Source organism: Ranitomeya imitator, chromosome 5 (genome assembly GCF_032444005.1).
Source record: "Ranitomeya imitator isolate aRanImi1 chromosome 5, aRanImi1.pri, whole genome shotgun sequence".
Taxonomy (NCBI): Eukaryota; Metazoa; Chordata; class Amphibia; order Anura; family Dendrobatidae; genus Ranitomeya; species Ranitomeya imitator.
The window spans coordinates 372,315,660-372,332,891 of NC_091286.1; the positions used below are offsets into that span (position 1 = coordinate 372,315,660).

General features: G+C 36.8%; 1 protein-coding gene across 5 annotated transcripts in view; it reads right to left on the reverse strand.

The window, feature by feature from the left end:
* The window catches only part of ADGRB3 (adhesion G protein-coupled receptor B3), a 1,579,303-nt gene that overhangs the window by 1,069,782 nt on the left and 492,289 nt on the right, over positions 1 to 17,232 (reverse strand). For 3 of the 5 annotated variants that reach the window (XM_069726664.1, XM_069726665.1, XM_069726663.1), the window contains exon 3: positions 8,959 to 9,069. The exons of the other annotated variants lie outside the window; for them this stretch is intronic. In XM_069726664.1, the coding sequence (XP_069582765.1) occupies positions 8,959 to 9,069 (111 nt within the window). The remainder of the gene's footprint in view (positions 1 to 8,958; positions 9,070 to 17,232) is intronic. 5 annotated transcript variants of the gene reach the window in all.

Here is a 17,232-nt window from a genome sequence, read left to right on the forward strand (position 1 = left end):
TGAATTTTTACACTTTTGGATGGTTTTGCTGCAAAACAAATAAAGTCTCGAAGAAGTAATATTAGAAGAGAAAGCTATTATACATTATGCTGTAAAGCCTATTGGGAAGAGAGAAATACTACAAGCAAATGGTATATGATGGTGATCTGGTGTATTAGTGACTACAGTAGTATAAAAACAAATGTCTGAAAAGATTATAAAGATTTGACGTATTACTTGTGATCACTACATAATAGGAACAGTAGATTTTATCTTTACGACAACCAGCACAGCAAACGAAAATAAACAAAATATATATATATCAGTTTTTACCAATGATGTTCATAAAGAGGAGATTACTATGAGATTATTGATTTAAGTGTAATTTGTAGGATCGCTGTTTTAAAGCTAAATTGAAGAGAAATGAAAAGAGTTATCTCCTTGGTTCATGTAGGAAACCTGTTTGTGTTCATACATGAAAACTCAGTTTACATTTTTGCTCAAAAAGTGTAGGAAAACAAACAAAATGTATTCCGTATCCTAGGATAGATGAAAAATGTTTGATTATGGAGGGGCCTCAGTGATCATGGGAACAGGAACCCCTATGAACACGAGACTAGTTTTGCATGTCATACATTTTATTTTTGCAAAATTTATGTGAATGCGGCACATAAAAATGAACCCACACAAGTTTGTCATATATATTTACTGTATATATATATAGGTATATATATTGTATTCATAGTATGTTGGAGGATTAAGCACCTTAGTTTCTTTCAAGCTTTGTATTTTGTATTAAAGGCATTATGTATACACATTAATATGTATATTATTGTATTCATAGTATGTTGGAGGATTATGCACCATAGTTTCTTTCAAGCTTTGTATTTTGGAAAGGAACAAATTAAAACAATAACCAATGACATCAATAAAGCCAATCACTATGACACCTCTCCACAAGCAATAGTATATTAAATCTATCATTTTATCTAATAGAGAGTAGTTTAGTGTACCTCTCAGTGAGATCTTTTATATGAGATGTTTATCTATTCCGTTTATGCTATTATATATTGAATTTCTGTTTATATTGCCAATTTTATTTTATTTTTATTCTTCTGCTATGTCGACATTGTTATTATAACACTTAAACTCCCACACTAGTAATGAAGACTCAAAGTAAATAATGTAGCAAAATATTACTCACCCATTACAATTACACCACATCCACGTGACATAATGCTGCTGCATTACCCTGCCAAAATTACTCCTGGGAAGGGATGAGTGGACCCGTGGAAGTTTGGATTCTGGTACTTGACCCGAACTTTATTCCAATGTTCGGCTCAGGTACACAAACTTGAACTATAACCCAAAATCCACTGAAAACAATGGACACCTGAACTTTTGACTAGAGAAAATGATTTCTCTCTCATAGACTCCCCTGGAATTTTGAACATTGCTACAGATTTCCAGGTGAAGTCCATGTTTGGAGTGTTTGTCCGGTAAAAGCCACAAACTTTTAAGTTTGTGTTCACTCATCTCTTCTCCTGGGTAGAAAAAAAAATAAACATTTTGGCATGTTGGAAAGACTTCCAAATCATTTTTCATGCAGACAAGCAAATAATTGGAAATGTGCTATCTGATTTTTAACCAATAGTATATTGACCCATGTTATTTAATAGTGCAGTTCAGATGAATGATACTTTTTGTGGTCAAAGTATTCATGAGTAGAAAAATAGCAGCATGCAGCACTGTCATCCGAATCTTGGATAAGACTCACACACTCAAGTTTATGGGTGCAAGAATAAAATCAGATCCCACACAGACCATCAGAATGCCATCCAATTTTTACGGATAGATTTCAATAAAACCTAAGAAACTGTATGGGATCATGTACATGTTATGATGCAGGTGAATAAAAATGGATCCCATATGGCTAGCACACAATTAAAACGGACACACAGATGGCCCATGGATGAAAAAAAAATGAAAAAAATTGGCCATGTTTTCTCGATGAAACTGGAAAGAATTTTCATACGCTAGTCTGCAGGCACCCTTACTTCAAAATAGTGATTTCTTTTTAATGACATTTGGATCCAATATAACAGATTTTTGCCATGTGCTAATTGCATTCATTGACTCAGTCACGCCCTAGACAAGCTGAAAAAACAATAAATCCTATTGTAAACCACCCATGCCATCTTCATGAACACAACATACGGTACAGTAATACAGTATTATTTCAACACAGTTTCATGTATGTTGTTTTTAGAATAAAATGATTTAAGGCATGCTATCTACAAATAAATAATAGTATTTGCCAGCTTTGTATTTCACACTGTAAATAAGATATATAGATATAGATATATTTTATACATTTTTACTTATGGACTTCGATGTGAATATTTTTCTGCTCAATGATGACAGAAGTATTCTAGGAGTGATACCTTTATTGGCTAACCAGAAAATAATATGTTTGCAAGCTTTCAGAGCACAGGAGCTCCTTCTTCAGGCAAGATTTTGTAATCCTGCCTTAAGAAGGAGCCCCTGTGCTCTGAAAGCTTGCAAACATATTATTTTCTGGTTAGCCAATAAAGGTATCACTCCTAGAATACTTCTGTCATCATTGGGCAGAAAAATATTCACATCAATTTTTCTGGCTAACACGGTACCACAATACAATTTGTTATTGTACATCATACTTATGGACTTATAATATTATAAAGCAAAATATACCACATATCATTGCCTTTAATACATGTAAAGCTACAATGCATATGGTATTTTCAAATTATATAATCTTTTTTGCTATTTTTGATCTTATCTAATTAATAGCATAACGTGTTGTCATTATGTATCATTAACAAAAATGTGGAATATGTTTTTCCCATTCTGTAGAAATCAGGTCTTGCCTGAATTGTCGAAAATCAATACGTTTTGTATACTGTGCTGACATACATCATGGCTTTACATTTCTATCGATCTATATAAAGCTTATTACACAGGCTAAATGAAAACATTATCTTATAGACTTATCAAATGAATCATTACAAGAAGTGACCTAGCTAGTAGATAGACTATCGTAAGAAAACAATAAAAGATGCCCCGCTAGAGCACAGAGCAATTGTTTTACATTTAACAAATGTTTCTGCCTGGTCTTTGACTATTTCATATGTAATATATAGAGATATGAAAGAAAATGTAATATATTGAAAAAATCATGATTTGTTCCCTTGGTATCTATGGTTATTCACATAAAGTAAAATAAAAAACGATATATTCCTTGCACAGACAATATGTGATTGCTACAAATTAGCTTAAAGCGTAACACTAATAAAGTAGTGTATTTTTGCAAAAAGGCTCTGGCTATTACACAAAATATGCTAGGCTTCTACACCTCTTATGTTCCTTGTTGTTTTGAGCCATTGCAAAGTAAAACTGCAATAAATAAAAATAATGGAAAAAAAAAAGAAAAAATAATTTTGTCAGGTTCCAAATTTACTCATTTATTTAGTGCTAAGATGATTTTAGATATATCAGTTGTATCATAGCATACATATTTTTAATTTTTGCGGAAAAAATCAATGATGATGCAAAACAATATAGCTTTGCACTGAGAGTCCGGCATATCTGGACACAAATATCTTGCACATAATATTACTTTGTATACGCTAGGAAGGCATCCAGAGATAAACTGATGCCTCCTGTGATAAACAGGTCAAATAAGAAACAATGGGATGAGTTTCATGATTGTTTCCCCCTGATAATTTGGTTCTAAAATGGAAGTCATTCTATTGGAAACACGAGCTCTTAAAAGGCAAAAACAATATATCAGGCTCTAAATATACAGGAGAAAAAATAGAGAAAATAATTTAGAAAATGAAGCTCCACTCTTGCTTTGCTTTGGGTTATTAGTCCTAAATTTCACATTTAAATTGGAACAGCATTTATTTATGCAATATGAAACTTTTATTTTTTTGTTGCTCTTTTCTTATTATAGTTACAGTTAGGGCCAGAAATATTTGGACAGTGACACAATTTACGCGAGTTGGGCTCTGCATGCCACCACATTGGATTTGAAATGAAACCTCTACAACAGAATTCAAGTGCAGATTGTAACGTTTAATTTGAAGGGTTGAACAAAAATATCTGATAGAAAATGTAGGAATTGTACACATTTCTTTACAAACACTCCACATTTTAGGAGGTCAAAAGTAAATGGACAAATAAACATAACCCAAACAAAATATTTTTATTTTCAATATTTTGTTGCAAATCCTTTGGAGGCAATCACTGCCTTAAGTCTGGAACCCATGGACATCACCAAACGCTGGGTTTCCTCCTTCTTAATGCTTTGCCAGGCCTTTACAGCCGCAGCCTTCAGGTCTTGCTTGTTTGTGGGTCTTTCCGTCTTAAGTCTGGATTTGAGCAAGTGAAATGCATGCTCAATTGGGTTTAGATCTGGAGATTGACTTGGCCATTGCAGAATGTTCCACTTTTTGGCACTCATGAACTCCTGGGTAGCTTTGGCTGTATGCTTGGGGTCATTGTCCATCTGTACTATGAAGCGCCGTCCAATCAACTTTGCAGCATTTGGCTGAATCTGGGCTGAAAGTATATCCCGGTACACTTCAGAATTCATCCGGCTACTCTTGTCTGCTCTTATGTCATCAATAAACACAAGTGACCCAGTGCCATTGAAAGCCATGCATGCCCATGCCATCACATTGCCTCCACCATGTTTTACAGAGGATGTGGTGTGCCTTGGATCATGTGCCGTTCCCTTTCTTCTCCAAACTTTTTTCTTCCCATCATTCTGGTACAGGTTGATCTTTGTCTCATCTGTCCATAGAATACTTTTCCAGAACTGAGCTGGCTTCTTGAGGTGTTTTTCTGCAAATTTAACTCTGGCCTGTCTATTTTTGGTATTGATGAATGGTTTGCATCTAGATGTGAACCCTTTGTATTTACTGTCATGGAGTCTTCTCTTTACTGTTGACTTAGAGACAGATACACCTACTTCACTGAGAGTGTTCTGGACTTCAGTTGATGTTGTGAACGGGTTCTTCTTCACCAAATTAAGTATGCGGCGATCATCCACCACTGTTGTCATCCGTGGACGCCCAGGCCTTTTTGAGTTCCCAAGCTCACCAGTCAATTCCTTTTTTCTCAGAATGTACCCAACTGTTGATTTTGCTACTCCAAGCATGTCTGCTATCTCTCTGATGGATTTTTTCTTTTTTTTCAGCCTCAGGATGTTCTGCTTCACCTCAATTGAGAGTTCCTTTGACCGCATGTTGTCTGCTCACAGCAACAGCTTCCAAATGCAAAACCACACACCTAGAATCCACCCCTGACCTTTTAACTACTTCATTGATTACAGGTTAACGAGGGAGACGCCTTCAGAGTTAATTGCAGCCCTTAGAGTCCATTGTCCAATTACTTTTGGTCCCTTGAAAAAGAGGACGCTATGCATTACAGAGCTATGATTCCTAAACCCTTTTTCCGATTTGGATGTGGAAACTATCATATTGCAGCTGGGAGTGTGCACTTTCAGCCCATATTATATATATAATTGTATTTCTGAACATGTTTTTGTAAACAGCTAAAATAACAAAACTTGAGTCACTGTCCAAATATTTCTGGCCCTAACTGTATGTCCTTATGAATCTTTATTCTCTATTTCTATACTATTATTATGGTGGCTGAATTTTCTTGACATAATTAGATTAAAGGGAGACTGTCAATAGGATCAACCCTCATAAGTTGTGTATATGCATGTGTAAATCATAGAAAATTGAATTAAATGATGTTGGTATATCTGCGATCCAATTTCTTCTTAATTAAAAATCCGAGTTTTTCCTTAAAATGTAAAATAGCTATTAAGATCTATGGGCTGGACAGAGCTTATTTTAAATGAAAGCGTGTGCTACCAGTGTGAGTCATGCAGATCAAGAGATCAGACTATCAGTCAGTACATGTCTCACACTAGTAACACATGCTTTCGTTTTAAGTAAGCTCTGGAGGCAGATTCTCATGCATATCTGTGTCCTGCCCATAGATCTAAACAGCTCATTTACTTATTAATAAAAATGAGGACAACGATATCAAAGTATTATTTTATTCAAATTTCTATTATCTACATCTCGTATACGATGACATAGATGGTTTAGGAGTGTTGATCCCACGGACGGTTCCCCTTTCAGATATAGTAGTGCTGCTCCTGATGCAGAACTCAATAGATCAGAATGTTTGCTCAATAACAACTATATATAAGTCATGAAAAATGGAACTTAGCAAAAATACTTTTTTTGTTAAGCTGACTACTTGGTGCCCTGAAATTAGACATACTTGTTGAGAGTTAACTAAGATTTCTGTTTTCACTGTCAGCAGACTAGTATATGTATGTGAATTTCCCAAAAAATTGAATCAGTATTTAAGCAAAAATAACAAACCACCTCCCGACTGTCTCTCCACCCTGCCTCTATACCTGGTAAGTTTCGGCCCCCATGCCAGCTACCATAACTTTTGGTGTTTCCATGGAGTCTTAGCATGGACGGTATTGCTGTGTACATGGGTGTCTGCTTCTCAGGTTAGGCACGCTTGTGCCCTTATTTACTTGCCTTTAGACCTGGTAAGCTTTTTTGCTCCCATGTTAGCCACCATGATTTTTGGTGCTACTATGGAGTCCTAGTATGGACAGCTTTGCTGCATGTATGGGTAGCCATTTCTTAGGTTAGGCACACTTGTGCCTTTGTTTACCTGCTACCAGTGTCTGGTTATTTACTATCGTTCCCTCCCTTTTTTTGGGGGGTGGGGCAGGGGTTCTCTGTGTACTTCCATTTTTAGTAGTTACACTAGGGGGGAGTATGGATATGGGGGCTTTTTTCAGCATGCCTCAAGCATTCGTCTTTGTTCGAATTACAACTTTATGATACTTGATATGAAATTAGATGTCATTTTACTAGTTATGGAATAAAGCTTATTTAAATTAAATGTTCATCAATGCTCTGTATTTTCCTCCTTGCATTATAGTATATGTATGTGAATTTCCCAAAAAATTGAATCCGTATTTAAGCAAAAATAACAAATAATATACTGTAGGTAGTGTAAGGAAATAAGTGGAAACTGGACTAAAATTGACCTAAGAATTTACATATACATCTACTGTTTCACAATTTTTATTTTATTTGCAAAGCTAGAATGGAGTTCATGTATCAATTTTTCCTTTAAACAGACTTAGACAGGGCAACAGGTTAATCTCCCGGAGGGCCCAACACTCCACCTATATATGCTTTACCTGGCACAATTCACATGTTTAGCTATGTATAGACAAGGGAAGCATCTCATCATTATATTAACAAACTACCTAATTCATTAATATTTTGCAGCATAGGTCAGTTTGTGACTGGAGGAAATATAATATTTGCAAGTAGCTGAACACTGAGACAATGAGTCAATGTTACAGGTGAGCCCTTTGCCCCCAATTCAACACTGCCTTTAAATCTGTGTATTAATATCAGCAAACGAGATATTGGCTAGTGATGAGCGAGTTTGCTCATTACTTGAGTTTTCCGAGCATGCTCAAGTGTTCTTCGAGTATTTTGGGCGTACTCGTAGATTATGGTTGTGTCCCCGAAGCTGCATGATTTGTGGCTGTTAAACAACCTGTACACATGCAGGGATTGCCTGTTAGGGAATCCCCACATATATTCAGGCTGCCTAGCAGCCGCAAATCATGCACCTGCGGGGACTCAAACATAATCTATGAGTACGCCCAAAATACTGGGAGAATACACGAACATGTTCGGAAAACTCGAGTAACGAACACACTCGCTCATCACTAATATTGGCAAATTATAACACAAGAGCAATCTGTAAGTTAGCATCATAAAATCATTGTGAAATGCTATAACTTAATTATTAGGAGAAATGCGGAATACTACATGTATATAGGAGAATTATAAATACTGCAATCATCTCTCTAATCCGGGTGTTTTTTACCGCTGCCTACATTCTGCCATATTTCATTATGTTACGAGAGAATAAGAAGGAATTTGCCATCTGTTAATTGAGAGCACAATTTTAATATCTAACATATAATCGTTATATGACATAACCCTTTCAGTGCTAGATAATTCCCCCAGATAGGCTTGAATAAAAAAAAAATCTGTTTATGCATACAAAATGACACAAATTCATCACAGCAATTTAACTGTTTCAATTCAATATATTTTATTAAAATAAAAACAGAAAATTAAGCACAAAACCTAAAATGCAAGTTGTATGACCACTTGTAACATTCACAAATTTGATTTGAATTCCTAATATTGGGCATAAAACTCTAATTTTTATGAAAACAAAAAAATGATGTCCATATTATTAAATTTCACATGTTATACATATATATTATGTATAATATTTCAATAGGAAAAACAATAGGACTGTACTGGGAGAAGTGAGCCTAAGGGGAAAAAAATAAACCTACACGTTCAAATATTTAAAAGGCATGAAAAGTTTTACAATTTCTATTTGTGAATGCTAAAACGTGTCTTTTTATATTGGATCAACTTGCATTTTAAGTCTGCTGGCACTTCTTTATTAGCTTTCGACTTACAGATGTACCATATTTTTCTGCACAGGTCAGCATGACCGCTATTCTAAAGCCCTTGCATCAAAAAGGATGTGTCGCCAAAATAGGTCAATAAGTATCTAAGCTGTGGAGTGCAGATAGATCTGTTACATCTGTATGTTTAAAGGGACAGCAGAACAGCAGGGTTAGTTAGCCACACTTGCAATGGATGTGTGCTGTCTACTTTGCAGCTACTTTATTTATGGAACTGTAACTGGTGAAAAAATAAATGATTAAAAAAATGTATCAGCTTAGAAAAAAACTGACAAATATGCAGAGGATTATGGAAGCATGCAGTGATTTTGCTAAAATTGATAACAGTAAGTAGAAAAATGTAACTAACGTATTACCAGTTTGTGCCATAAATTTAGCAGCATCAGCTTGTTCCTGGGTGACCCTTTTCTCATGAACAGATCTTGGCCGCTGACTTTTAATTGTATGATCTCCAATCATTCCAAATTCTAAAGACAGAATAAAGGTTTATGAGAGCTCGTGTGTAGACATTTCTTAAAACAACACTCACGTGTCATGCAATCTGATCCTAAACATGCCTCCAGTGAAGTAATACAGTGTGCACAATATATAACTCAAGTCACATAGAATATAGTTTTACTCTTCACTGGAAAACCATAATATCAATAATTAAATAAAAGCAGAATTTAAAGGAACGTTCCCATCATGATAACTGTCACACATAAGATTGTATAAAGCAAGCAATAGTAAATATAAGCATTATGAGCATATGAATCATATGCAAAGATAATGAACATAAGGTGATTCACTGTATACAATTTATATCTATTGTTATATGAATGGCTCATTTAGGGACAAAAAACATGTAAGGTTTGATCATTGTGTATTCAAGAATATAGGAACTAAAGCTTTAATAGCAATTTGCAATATGAAAGAATAAAGCATCAAGTATTGTCCCTACATCAATAGTTAAGTATCCATGACCTACTAGTTTAGGACACAAGATATTTGCTAATAGTTCCCATGATAGTGCATAGTCATGTAAACAAGCCTTGTGTATGTTCAGAACACATAAAAAAGATGATCCAACTGTCCAAACTGTCCAACCAGTTGGTGGTAAACTGTGGTTAGTCTACCGAGTAGTGACTATTTTCTCATGACCCCCTCTCCAAATAACTGAATTTTAAGCAAGCAAGGCAGTGGGAAATTGACCTTTCCATCATAAAAAGATCAGGGCTTCCAAAAGCGGGAAAATTGTCATTGTGACTAACATTAATAACTACAAAGAAAGGTAAATAGGAAATGGAAGAGGGATAAACCTCTTCCCTTCTGTCTTATTCCACCCATTTTGAAGCCTCTGAGTTCTATGTATGCCAATGATAACCCTAGCTGTAAAGTGTCTTAAGGTGAAGCTTTAAAGGGGTTGCCCATTACATAGATAACCCATTCTCAATCAGCATAGTTTCCTCACATAAAATAACAGCAGCTATACTCACCTTCTGTGCGGGCACAATTCTACCAATGTTGGCGCTTGCTCTTTGGGGCTCACATGATATTGCTATATCACACAAGCTCTACAGCCAATCAGTAGTAGTTTTCCTGTCAATTCCTTCAGATGAAAATGACTCACAGAAGAAGAGAGAATGTAGCTGCTCTTTGAATTCCTACAGGCGTCAGTTACATCAGAAGAGAGTTAGAAAGAAGCAGTCGCTGATTGGCTGTAGGGCTCATGTGACAGAAAAATGTCAAGCGAGTCCTTGTAGAGCAAGCGCCAACATTACCTGGAACAATGTCTGCACTGAAGGTAGGTATAGCTGATGTTAATTTATATAGGGAAACTATGGTGGCTGAGAAGGTGTTGTTTAATTAGTGGACAACCCCCTTAAATTTTGTTGACACTTTCTAAAATTATTATACTGTAATAAGGAACGTCTTGACTAGTGATTCCTCAGTATAGTATTATCAGTTAAGTCTTTTAATATGCCAATGACATGCTGCAACAAACAGCAGAATGCAGGTGCTCTTAACTTTTGCCTCTATACCTTCAATGCAGTGCTTTCAGAGGCTGTCACAAGACTTGTCAGTCCATTATGATTGCTTCATTTTGTCCTACATAGCTAGAATCATGTCACCAGGACAACAAGCAACCAATATCTGGTTCCTACAAAACTATTGGGGTCACATTAAATCATATCCCCAATCACAACATCTTTTGATGGTAAGGAATTTAAAACTTGGAGTCAAAGATACTTTAAAAGATGCCAAATATTAATTTTCCTTATGTACTCAATAAATTGCTCCAACTTTGAGCTTCACTTTAATTCTGAAAGACAGATAGTATAAAATAATCCCAACTGTTTGATGACAGAAATAAGAACTGGAAAAAATGTCATTTTCATTAATACCTTAGCTTTACTTAAATGTTCGACTTACTGTATGAAGAAATATATATTTATAGTAAGAGGGAGTTTTGCTTAGCAGAAATAAAATAAATAAGCCATAGGGTTGCAATGCAAAAATAGGTTTATGCCAAACACATAGGAGAGTACATGCTGCAAAGGCAAAGCAAGAATCTACAACAAAAAAGAACAAAAAGTACAGAAACAGCTTTTGTGTCATTTTGAATGACAAACAACATTGCAAATCAATGCATTTCTAAATAATTATCTAGGGGAATTATCACCGTGGTGTTAATTGTTGGTTTGTTGATGCTAATATTACACTAGAATGAAAAATAATTACTGTTTCAATTAAAAAAAGTGCATTTGGTATCTTTGTGGAAAATAACAGCCTGTGACTGATGTAATTTATAACCTAAGATGCTGCGTAAAAATACTTGAGTAAAACATAGAAAATAGCTGTAGCAAAATTTATATAATTTGCACTTTACTAGAGCCAAAGGGAGGACAGCTAGGGAATGTAGTAAAAGTGTATGCAATTGCAGCAATGTAGTGTAAACCTAGATCTAAGATGCACAGGAATTTGTAACCAAATATTTAACCACAAAATTATCTGATCGCATTTGACTAATAGAAACTGGCACTTATGGAGCTAGATATGTAAAGTGCACAGTATTTAGCAGCATAGAATAATCAAAAAAGAGACAGCATTGGCAAACAATGTCCATGCATAAAATATGTAAAACTATCTATATACCTCCTAGTGCCAATCCAGATCTTAAAACAATGGTAGTCCTGTGTGCAGAAAGAAAAAAATGGTTCTTGAAGGTTGGACCTTATGGTATCAGTCCAGATCCTCAGGCCGTAACAGGCCTGCATGCTCATAGAACAGAGGTATTTCAGTGGTGCCCCGACCGGCGGCAGGCGCTGTTTGCGAATCTTCACAGGGTGCAGCTGATAGAGACTCAAGGCAGAGAAGAGCATCAATGCCAGTATGAGTCTCTTAATGGACTAAACTTCAGCCTTCGCGTTTCAGAAAACAACAGATTCCTTCCTCTGGGATGACACTACGATCTATTTAGCTACTTTTACATATTTTTATCAAGGACATTGTTTCCCGATGCTGACTCCTTTCATATTGTTCTATGCTGCTAATCGCGGTGCACTTTACGTATCTAGCTTGTTAAGTGCCAGTTCCTATTAGTCAACTGCACACAGATAATTTTGTGGTACAATTTGTGGTTGCAAATTCCTGTGCATCTTAGATCTAAGTTTAAACTGTATTGCTGCAATTGGATGCACTGCTATGTTCCCTAGCTGTCCCTTTTTTGGCTCTAGTAAAGCGCGATTTATATAGATTTTTCTATTCCGAATTAGACAAATGGTGGTAGTTACCTTTATTTGCTGCCAGCTAGAACCTCAAATGTGAGCGCCATTGTGATATTCACGCCATGAAGTGTATAAAGATCTTTCTCTATGATTTCTTTATGATGGTCACAAGTCACTCATTACTTTTTCCCTTAGGAGTTTGCACATTTGCGGCTACCAGGATTTTGCCCAACATGATCATATTTATATAAAAGCTTAGACCAAATATATAAAATAAACTGCTTTTTGCCATAAACAAAAGTAAATTTGCCCAATAAGGGAAAATAACTAAGCCATTCTGGTGCAATTTGCACTAAGATGTTTTGCATAATTTTTTTTAGGCTTTTTGGTTATTTATCCATCTTTTTACCAGGGAGTATGGCTTCACAGGAAAAGGGTGGGGTGACTTTGTTTAATTGTTTAAGTGAAGTTTGTGATGTCAGCCTATGTGCTAAAGCTGCTCCAAAATGTTAGATCAAATTTCCAACACAAATTCCATAAACTAACAAATAGTATAAACTTGCAACTACCTCCCACTGCGAGGGATGAATCCCAAGCATTATCTGGTACTGAGGTCTCCCATTCAGGTCCGGCTGCTGAGATTACTGCTCAGCACAGACTTCAGTCCCAGCGTCTTGCTCAGGCTCGTGGTATACGTTTTGTTACTGCTAGCTCTTCAGCCAAGTCTATGGTAATCAGTGAAATGCAGGTGCATCCTTGCACTCTGGATTCTAAGTCCAGGGATCACCTTACTTAGCATGTCTCTGATGTAGCGTCTTCTAATTGGTGGTCGGACGTTAGCTGCTCTGATGATGTGGCAGCTCCAGATTGGCCTGCGGGCGATGTCTCGACCGACTGGGCATGAGTTTTTGGTGTGAGTGGGTGGTTACTCTACCACTCTGTCTGCATGTTTGTGTTAGTCAGTCTATGCTCAAAGACTGTGTATGTTGGCATGCAGGTAGCACACTTGTGCAGTTCCATACCCTTGGCTCAACGCATGAGTCTCTAGTTTGCTACATACTTAGGGTGCCCATCAGGCACAAGTTCGGTAGCATCAGAACTGGGGTAACTAGCCGCTTGGCTTAGCATCTGTTTCGTATACTTGTGCGGTTAGCAGAGTTCAGTTACAGAGCAAGCTCAGCCCTTATGCTTCCTCTTAGTGAAGTCAAGAGTAATGTTCCTAGCTTCATAAGAGTTCCTTCCCTTGGTCAGCATCTGCTTCATTTGTATGTGCAGTTAGCAGTTTAGGTGCAAAGCAAGCTCAATCCACGTGCTAACATCCCTGTGACGTTAACAGAGTATAGTACTTAGTGCAGTACCTCTCTGTGAAGTAACTGAGCTTGGCACTCAGTGTTCCGATCACACTGTGTGGAATTAACACAGTGTGTTTAAGGTAACGCTCGCTGTTTTGTTCCATCGTTGTTCACACTAGCCGCAGGTTCATCTCTGCACAGTGGACTCCAAGTTGCAACTGCACTTTATTTTATATCTTATTTAGTGAAATATGCCAATCCTAACACTACCCCAAAATTGTTGCATTTAAGACGCTCTAATCTAAATTAAAACTGTCTAAAAATTAAATGCTTGCAGTGGTAACCATCTTTATTCCTTACAGTTAAGCTAAGGTCACATGACTATATTTTCTCTCATCTGAGAGAGTTTGATCAGAGTTTGACCATAGTGTGATCCATTTTTCTCAGCTGCAGAGAAGATGAAAGGAAAATATTCATCTTCTCCTGTCTGTGAAAATCAGATGTCATCTAAGTGCGGTCTAATTTTTCCAACTGACTCAAAAGTTTGTCTGCTCAAGCACTTAATGGACTAGATATGCTGCAAGTATTTGAGAGAAATTTGAATGAAAAAAGCATAGAGACAAGGAAATACATATCATTGAGAAAGTCCATTTTTCTGCCATTGAGCTTTGTAAGGGTCATGGAAAAAGGGAAGATGTGCAAACAAACATAAAACACTGCTGTTTTGTTTGGTATTATCCAATATATTAATATCCAATGATATGGGACCCATTTTACCTTTTATACTCCTGCATGGAGATGTATATATTTCTTCATCAAATTCACTCTTATAGCAAATAGGTTACGGAAGTTATTAAAGTTTGATGTATGCCCTACTGAATCACTATAATGGGGCAGTACATATTTTTTAAGAAAGCTGTTTAGGTCACAGAGAAATCCCGGCAATTTTGTAATATAAACCAAATTTTTATCATTCTTTATTTCACTTAATAATAAAACAAAGGGGCTGCAATTTAACATTCAGGAATATTCAAAAAGGATTATGCAAAACTATAGCCTTGATATACAAAACACAGAATATATAACACAAAATTATTAACATGAAAACTCACAATAACAGTGTAAGTTTTATATTTATACTACAAATGTTGAAGTTAATTTCCATTGATGACTTAGACGGTGTCTAGACAATATCTCAGTTCTGTCCAGATATGTGCCAGCATATCCTCAGATATTGAATCCACTGTTTCAGTGATGCCATGTCTCTAGTTATGCAGATACTGTAATATGTTCTCTTGCTTATGAATACCAAGCTTATAATTTTGCACATACTTTTAGAATCACCCTGTATATATCATTTATAGTACATAAGAATGCTTTCAAAAATTTAAGTGGTAATAGTTTGTTTTTCTCAATTAACAAACTGGAAATGAAATGACCAAAAGCAAAATCTAAATGAAATCAATATTTGTTGTGCCACTCTTTGCCTTCAAGACAGCATCAATTCTTTATGATAGACTTGTTGAAAGTCTGAGATTTTGAAGAATTATAATTAGGTGTATGATTAACCAATTATACCAAATAAGTGATTGTGATCATTCTTATATGTGTTAGATCACAGTCATTAATACTAAATGCAACAGCTGTGAAGTTGACTTAAAACTGGATGAGGAGCAGCTAAACTCTTCTACCAAATTGAGGTTGTGGAAAACAGATTCACATCATAGGTCAAACACCATGGCAAGACTGAGCACAACAACAAGGCAATAGGTAGTTATAATGCATCAGCAAAATCTCTTCTGGGCTAAGATTTTAAAGCAGACTGGGGTTTCAAAATGTTCTTTGCAAGCTCATTTAAAAAGCCATCAAGAAATGTACAACATTGAATAAAAAATTTTTTTTACTGCAGCAGATGAAAAACTCATAATTCTTAATGCTCTTCAAATTCAGAAGATGTTCAGCAGTGCAATCAGCTTAGAGCTGACTTCAACTGGTTTTATCTATCTGGTCTTCCATCTAATGATTGGAGAAGTTTGTCCAGAAATGAAGAATAGCATTCAAAAAGCCAAACTTTTAAAGTGGAAACAAAGTCAGTTGGCACAACGATACACATAAAACAAATGGAACTAGAGTTCACAAAAAAGGAGACACCACAGTTTAAAAAGGTCCAGATATGACACAGTTTGGATGAGTTTTGGCAATTACATTTGCCTCACAGTCTCTGCTTATTTCAATCTGGAAAAAAAACTTCCACCTCGTTCGCACCATACCATATTTGGATCTTCTTACACTGTAGTGTCTCATTTTTGGAGTAAGTCATATGTTAGGGCTGGCGTAACGTACAGAGTAAATATGGAGATATTATAGGTGCGCTCGCAGCCCGGGGTCCACCGTGCAGGAGTGGAACCTGCTTCTAGTAAATGGCGGCACTATATGGCAGTACTACGCCTGAATAGACATGGGTTCCATCACCCGGTCTGTATAGGAGCGAACTCTGTTGCTTCACAGAGTCACCAGGATTAAAGGTAACGCTGTGCTCTGTTAACCTCACAGAGGATCACAGCTCACTAACGGAGCAGGTAGCATACAGTGGTCATACAGTCAGCAACAGCACACAAACAACTCCTCTCCGAAGGTGCCAGAATTCTAGTGGCTATACAGCTGACCCTGAGCACATGCTGACACAGACCACAAAGTAGCTAAGCTCATACACAAGAACATAAGTTGATACAAGCGCATGGCTGTGCAGCCATGCGAACATTTTATAGAGAAAGCTCTCCAGGACCTTCCTAGTGGTACAATAGGAACTGCTTCAGGACCTGCTTCAGGACCTGAGCATGTGACCCCCGACCTCCAACGAGAGGTCATCCACTGAACATCCTCAGTGGAGGAAAAGCAGGACTTAGTCCCAGGAGCGTCTGCTCACTGCAGAACAGTGCTGGTTACAATGGCTGAGCCTGGAAGATCAGCAGTAACCAAGTGCACAGTATCTGACTGAGCCAGATGCTGGGACCGATGTCTCCGCTGAGCATGCTCCACTGCGGCTGAAGAAGAATGGGAGACTGCAGCGGAGGTGGCTCGAGATTCCCCCTGTGCAGCGGTGGGAACACGACACCTAACATCATCTTGCCTTGCGCAGGTGTGTACTACGGAGGACATAGAATGAACTTCAATCCAATATTGCAACCAGCATGCAGCCAGCTGGTAAGGAAAGGGTGAATCAAACACCCGAAAACTCCGCCCATATGACCAAAAACTGGTCCCGCCAAATTCAGGTGACAGGTTCCCTTTAAAGTTTAGCCACTTTAATCTCTGACAGCAGTAATTATTTCATTCTGCTGATATACCTGGTCAGATATCCATAGCATAGTAATAGTGTGGTGCTGATGAGGTACTATAGCAGCTAAGGGCTTTTTAACAGTCTATGTTGCTGCTGTCTTAGTATTTCTTTGAAGCACAGCCATATGCTGGACTTCATTAGAAACAATGATTTTCCCTATGTACTACAATCCTCTCTGGAGACAAAAAATATGTTAAAACAATATACATATAAAATTTTGACTCACTTTTCCCCAAGTAAAAATAAATAAATGAAATATGAAAATAAGAATATTTGTTATTGCTGCATCAA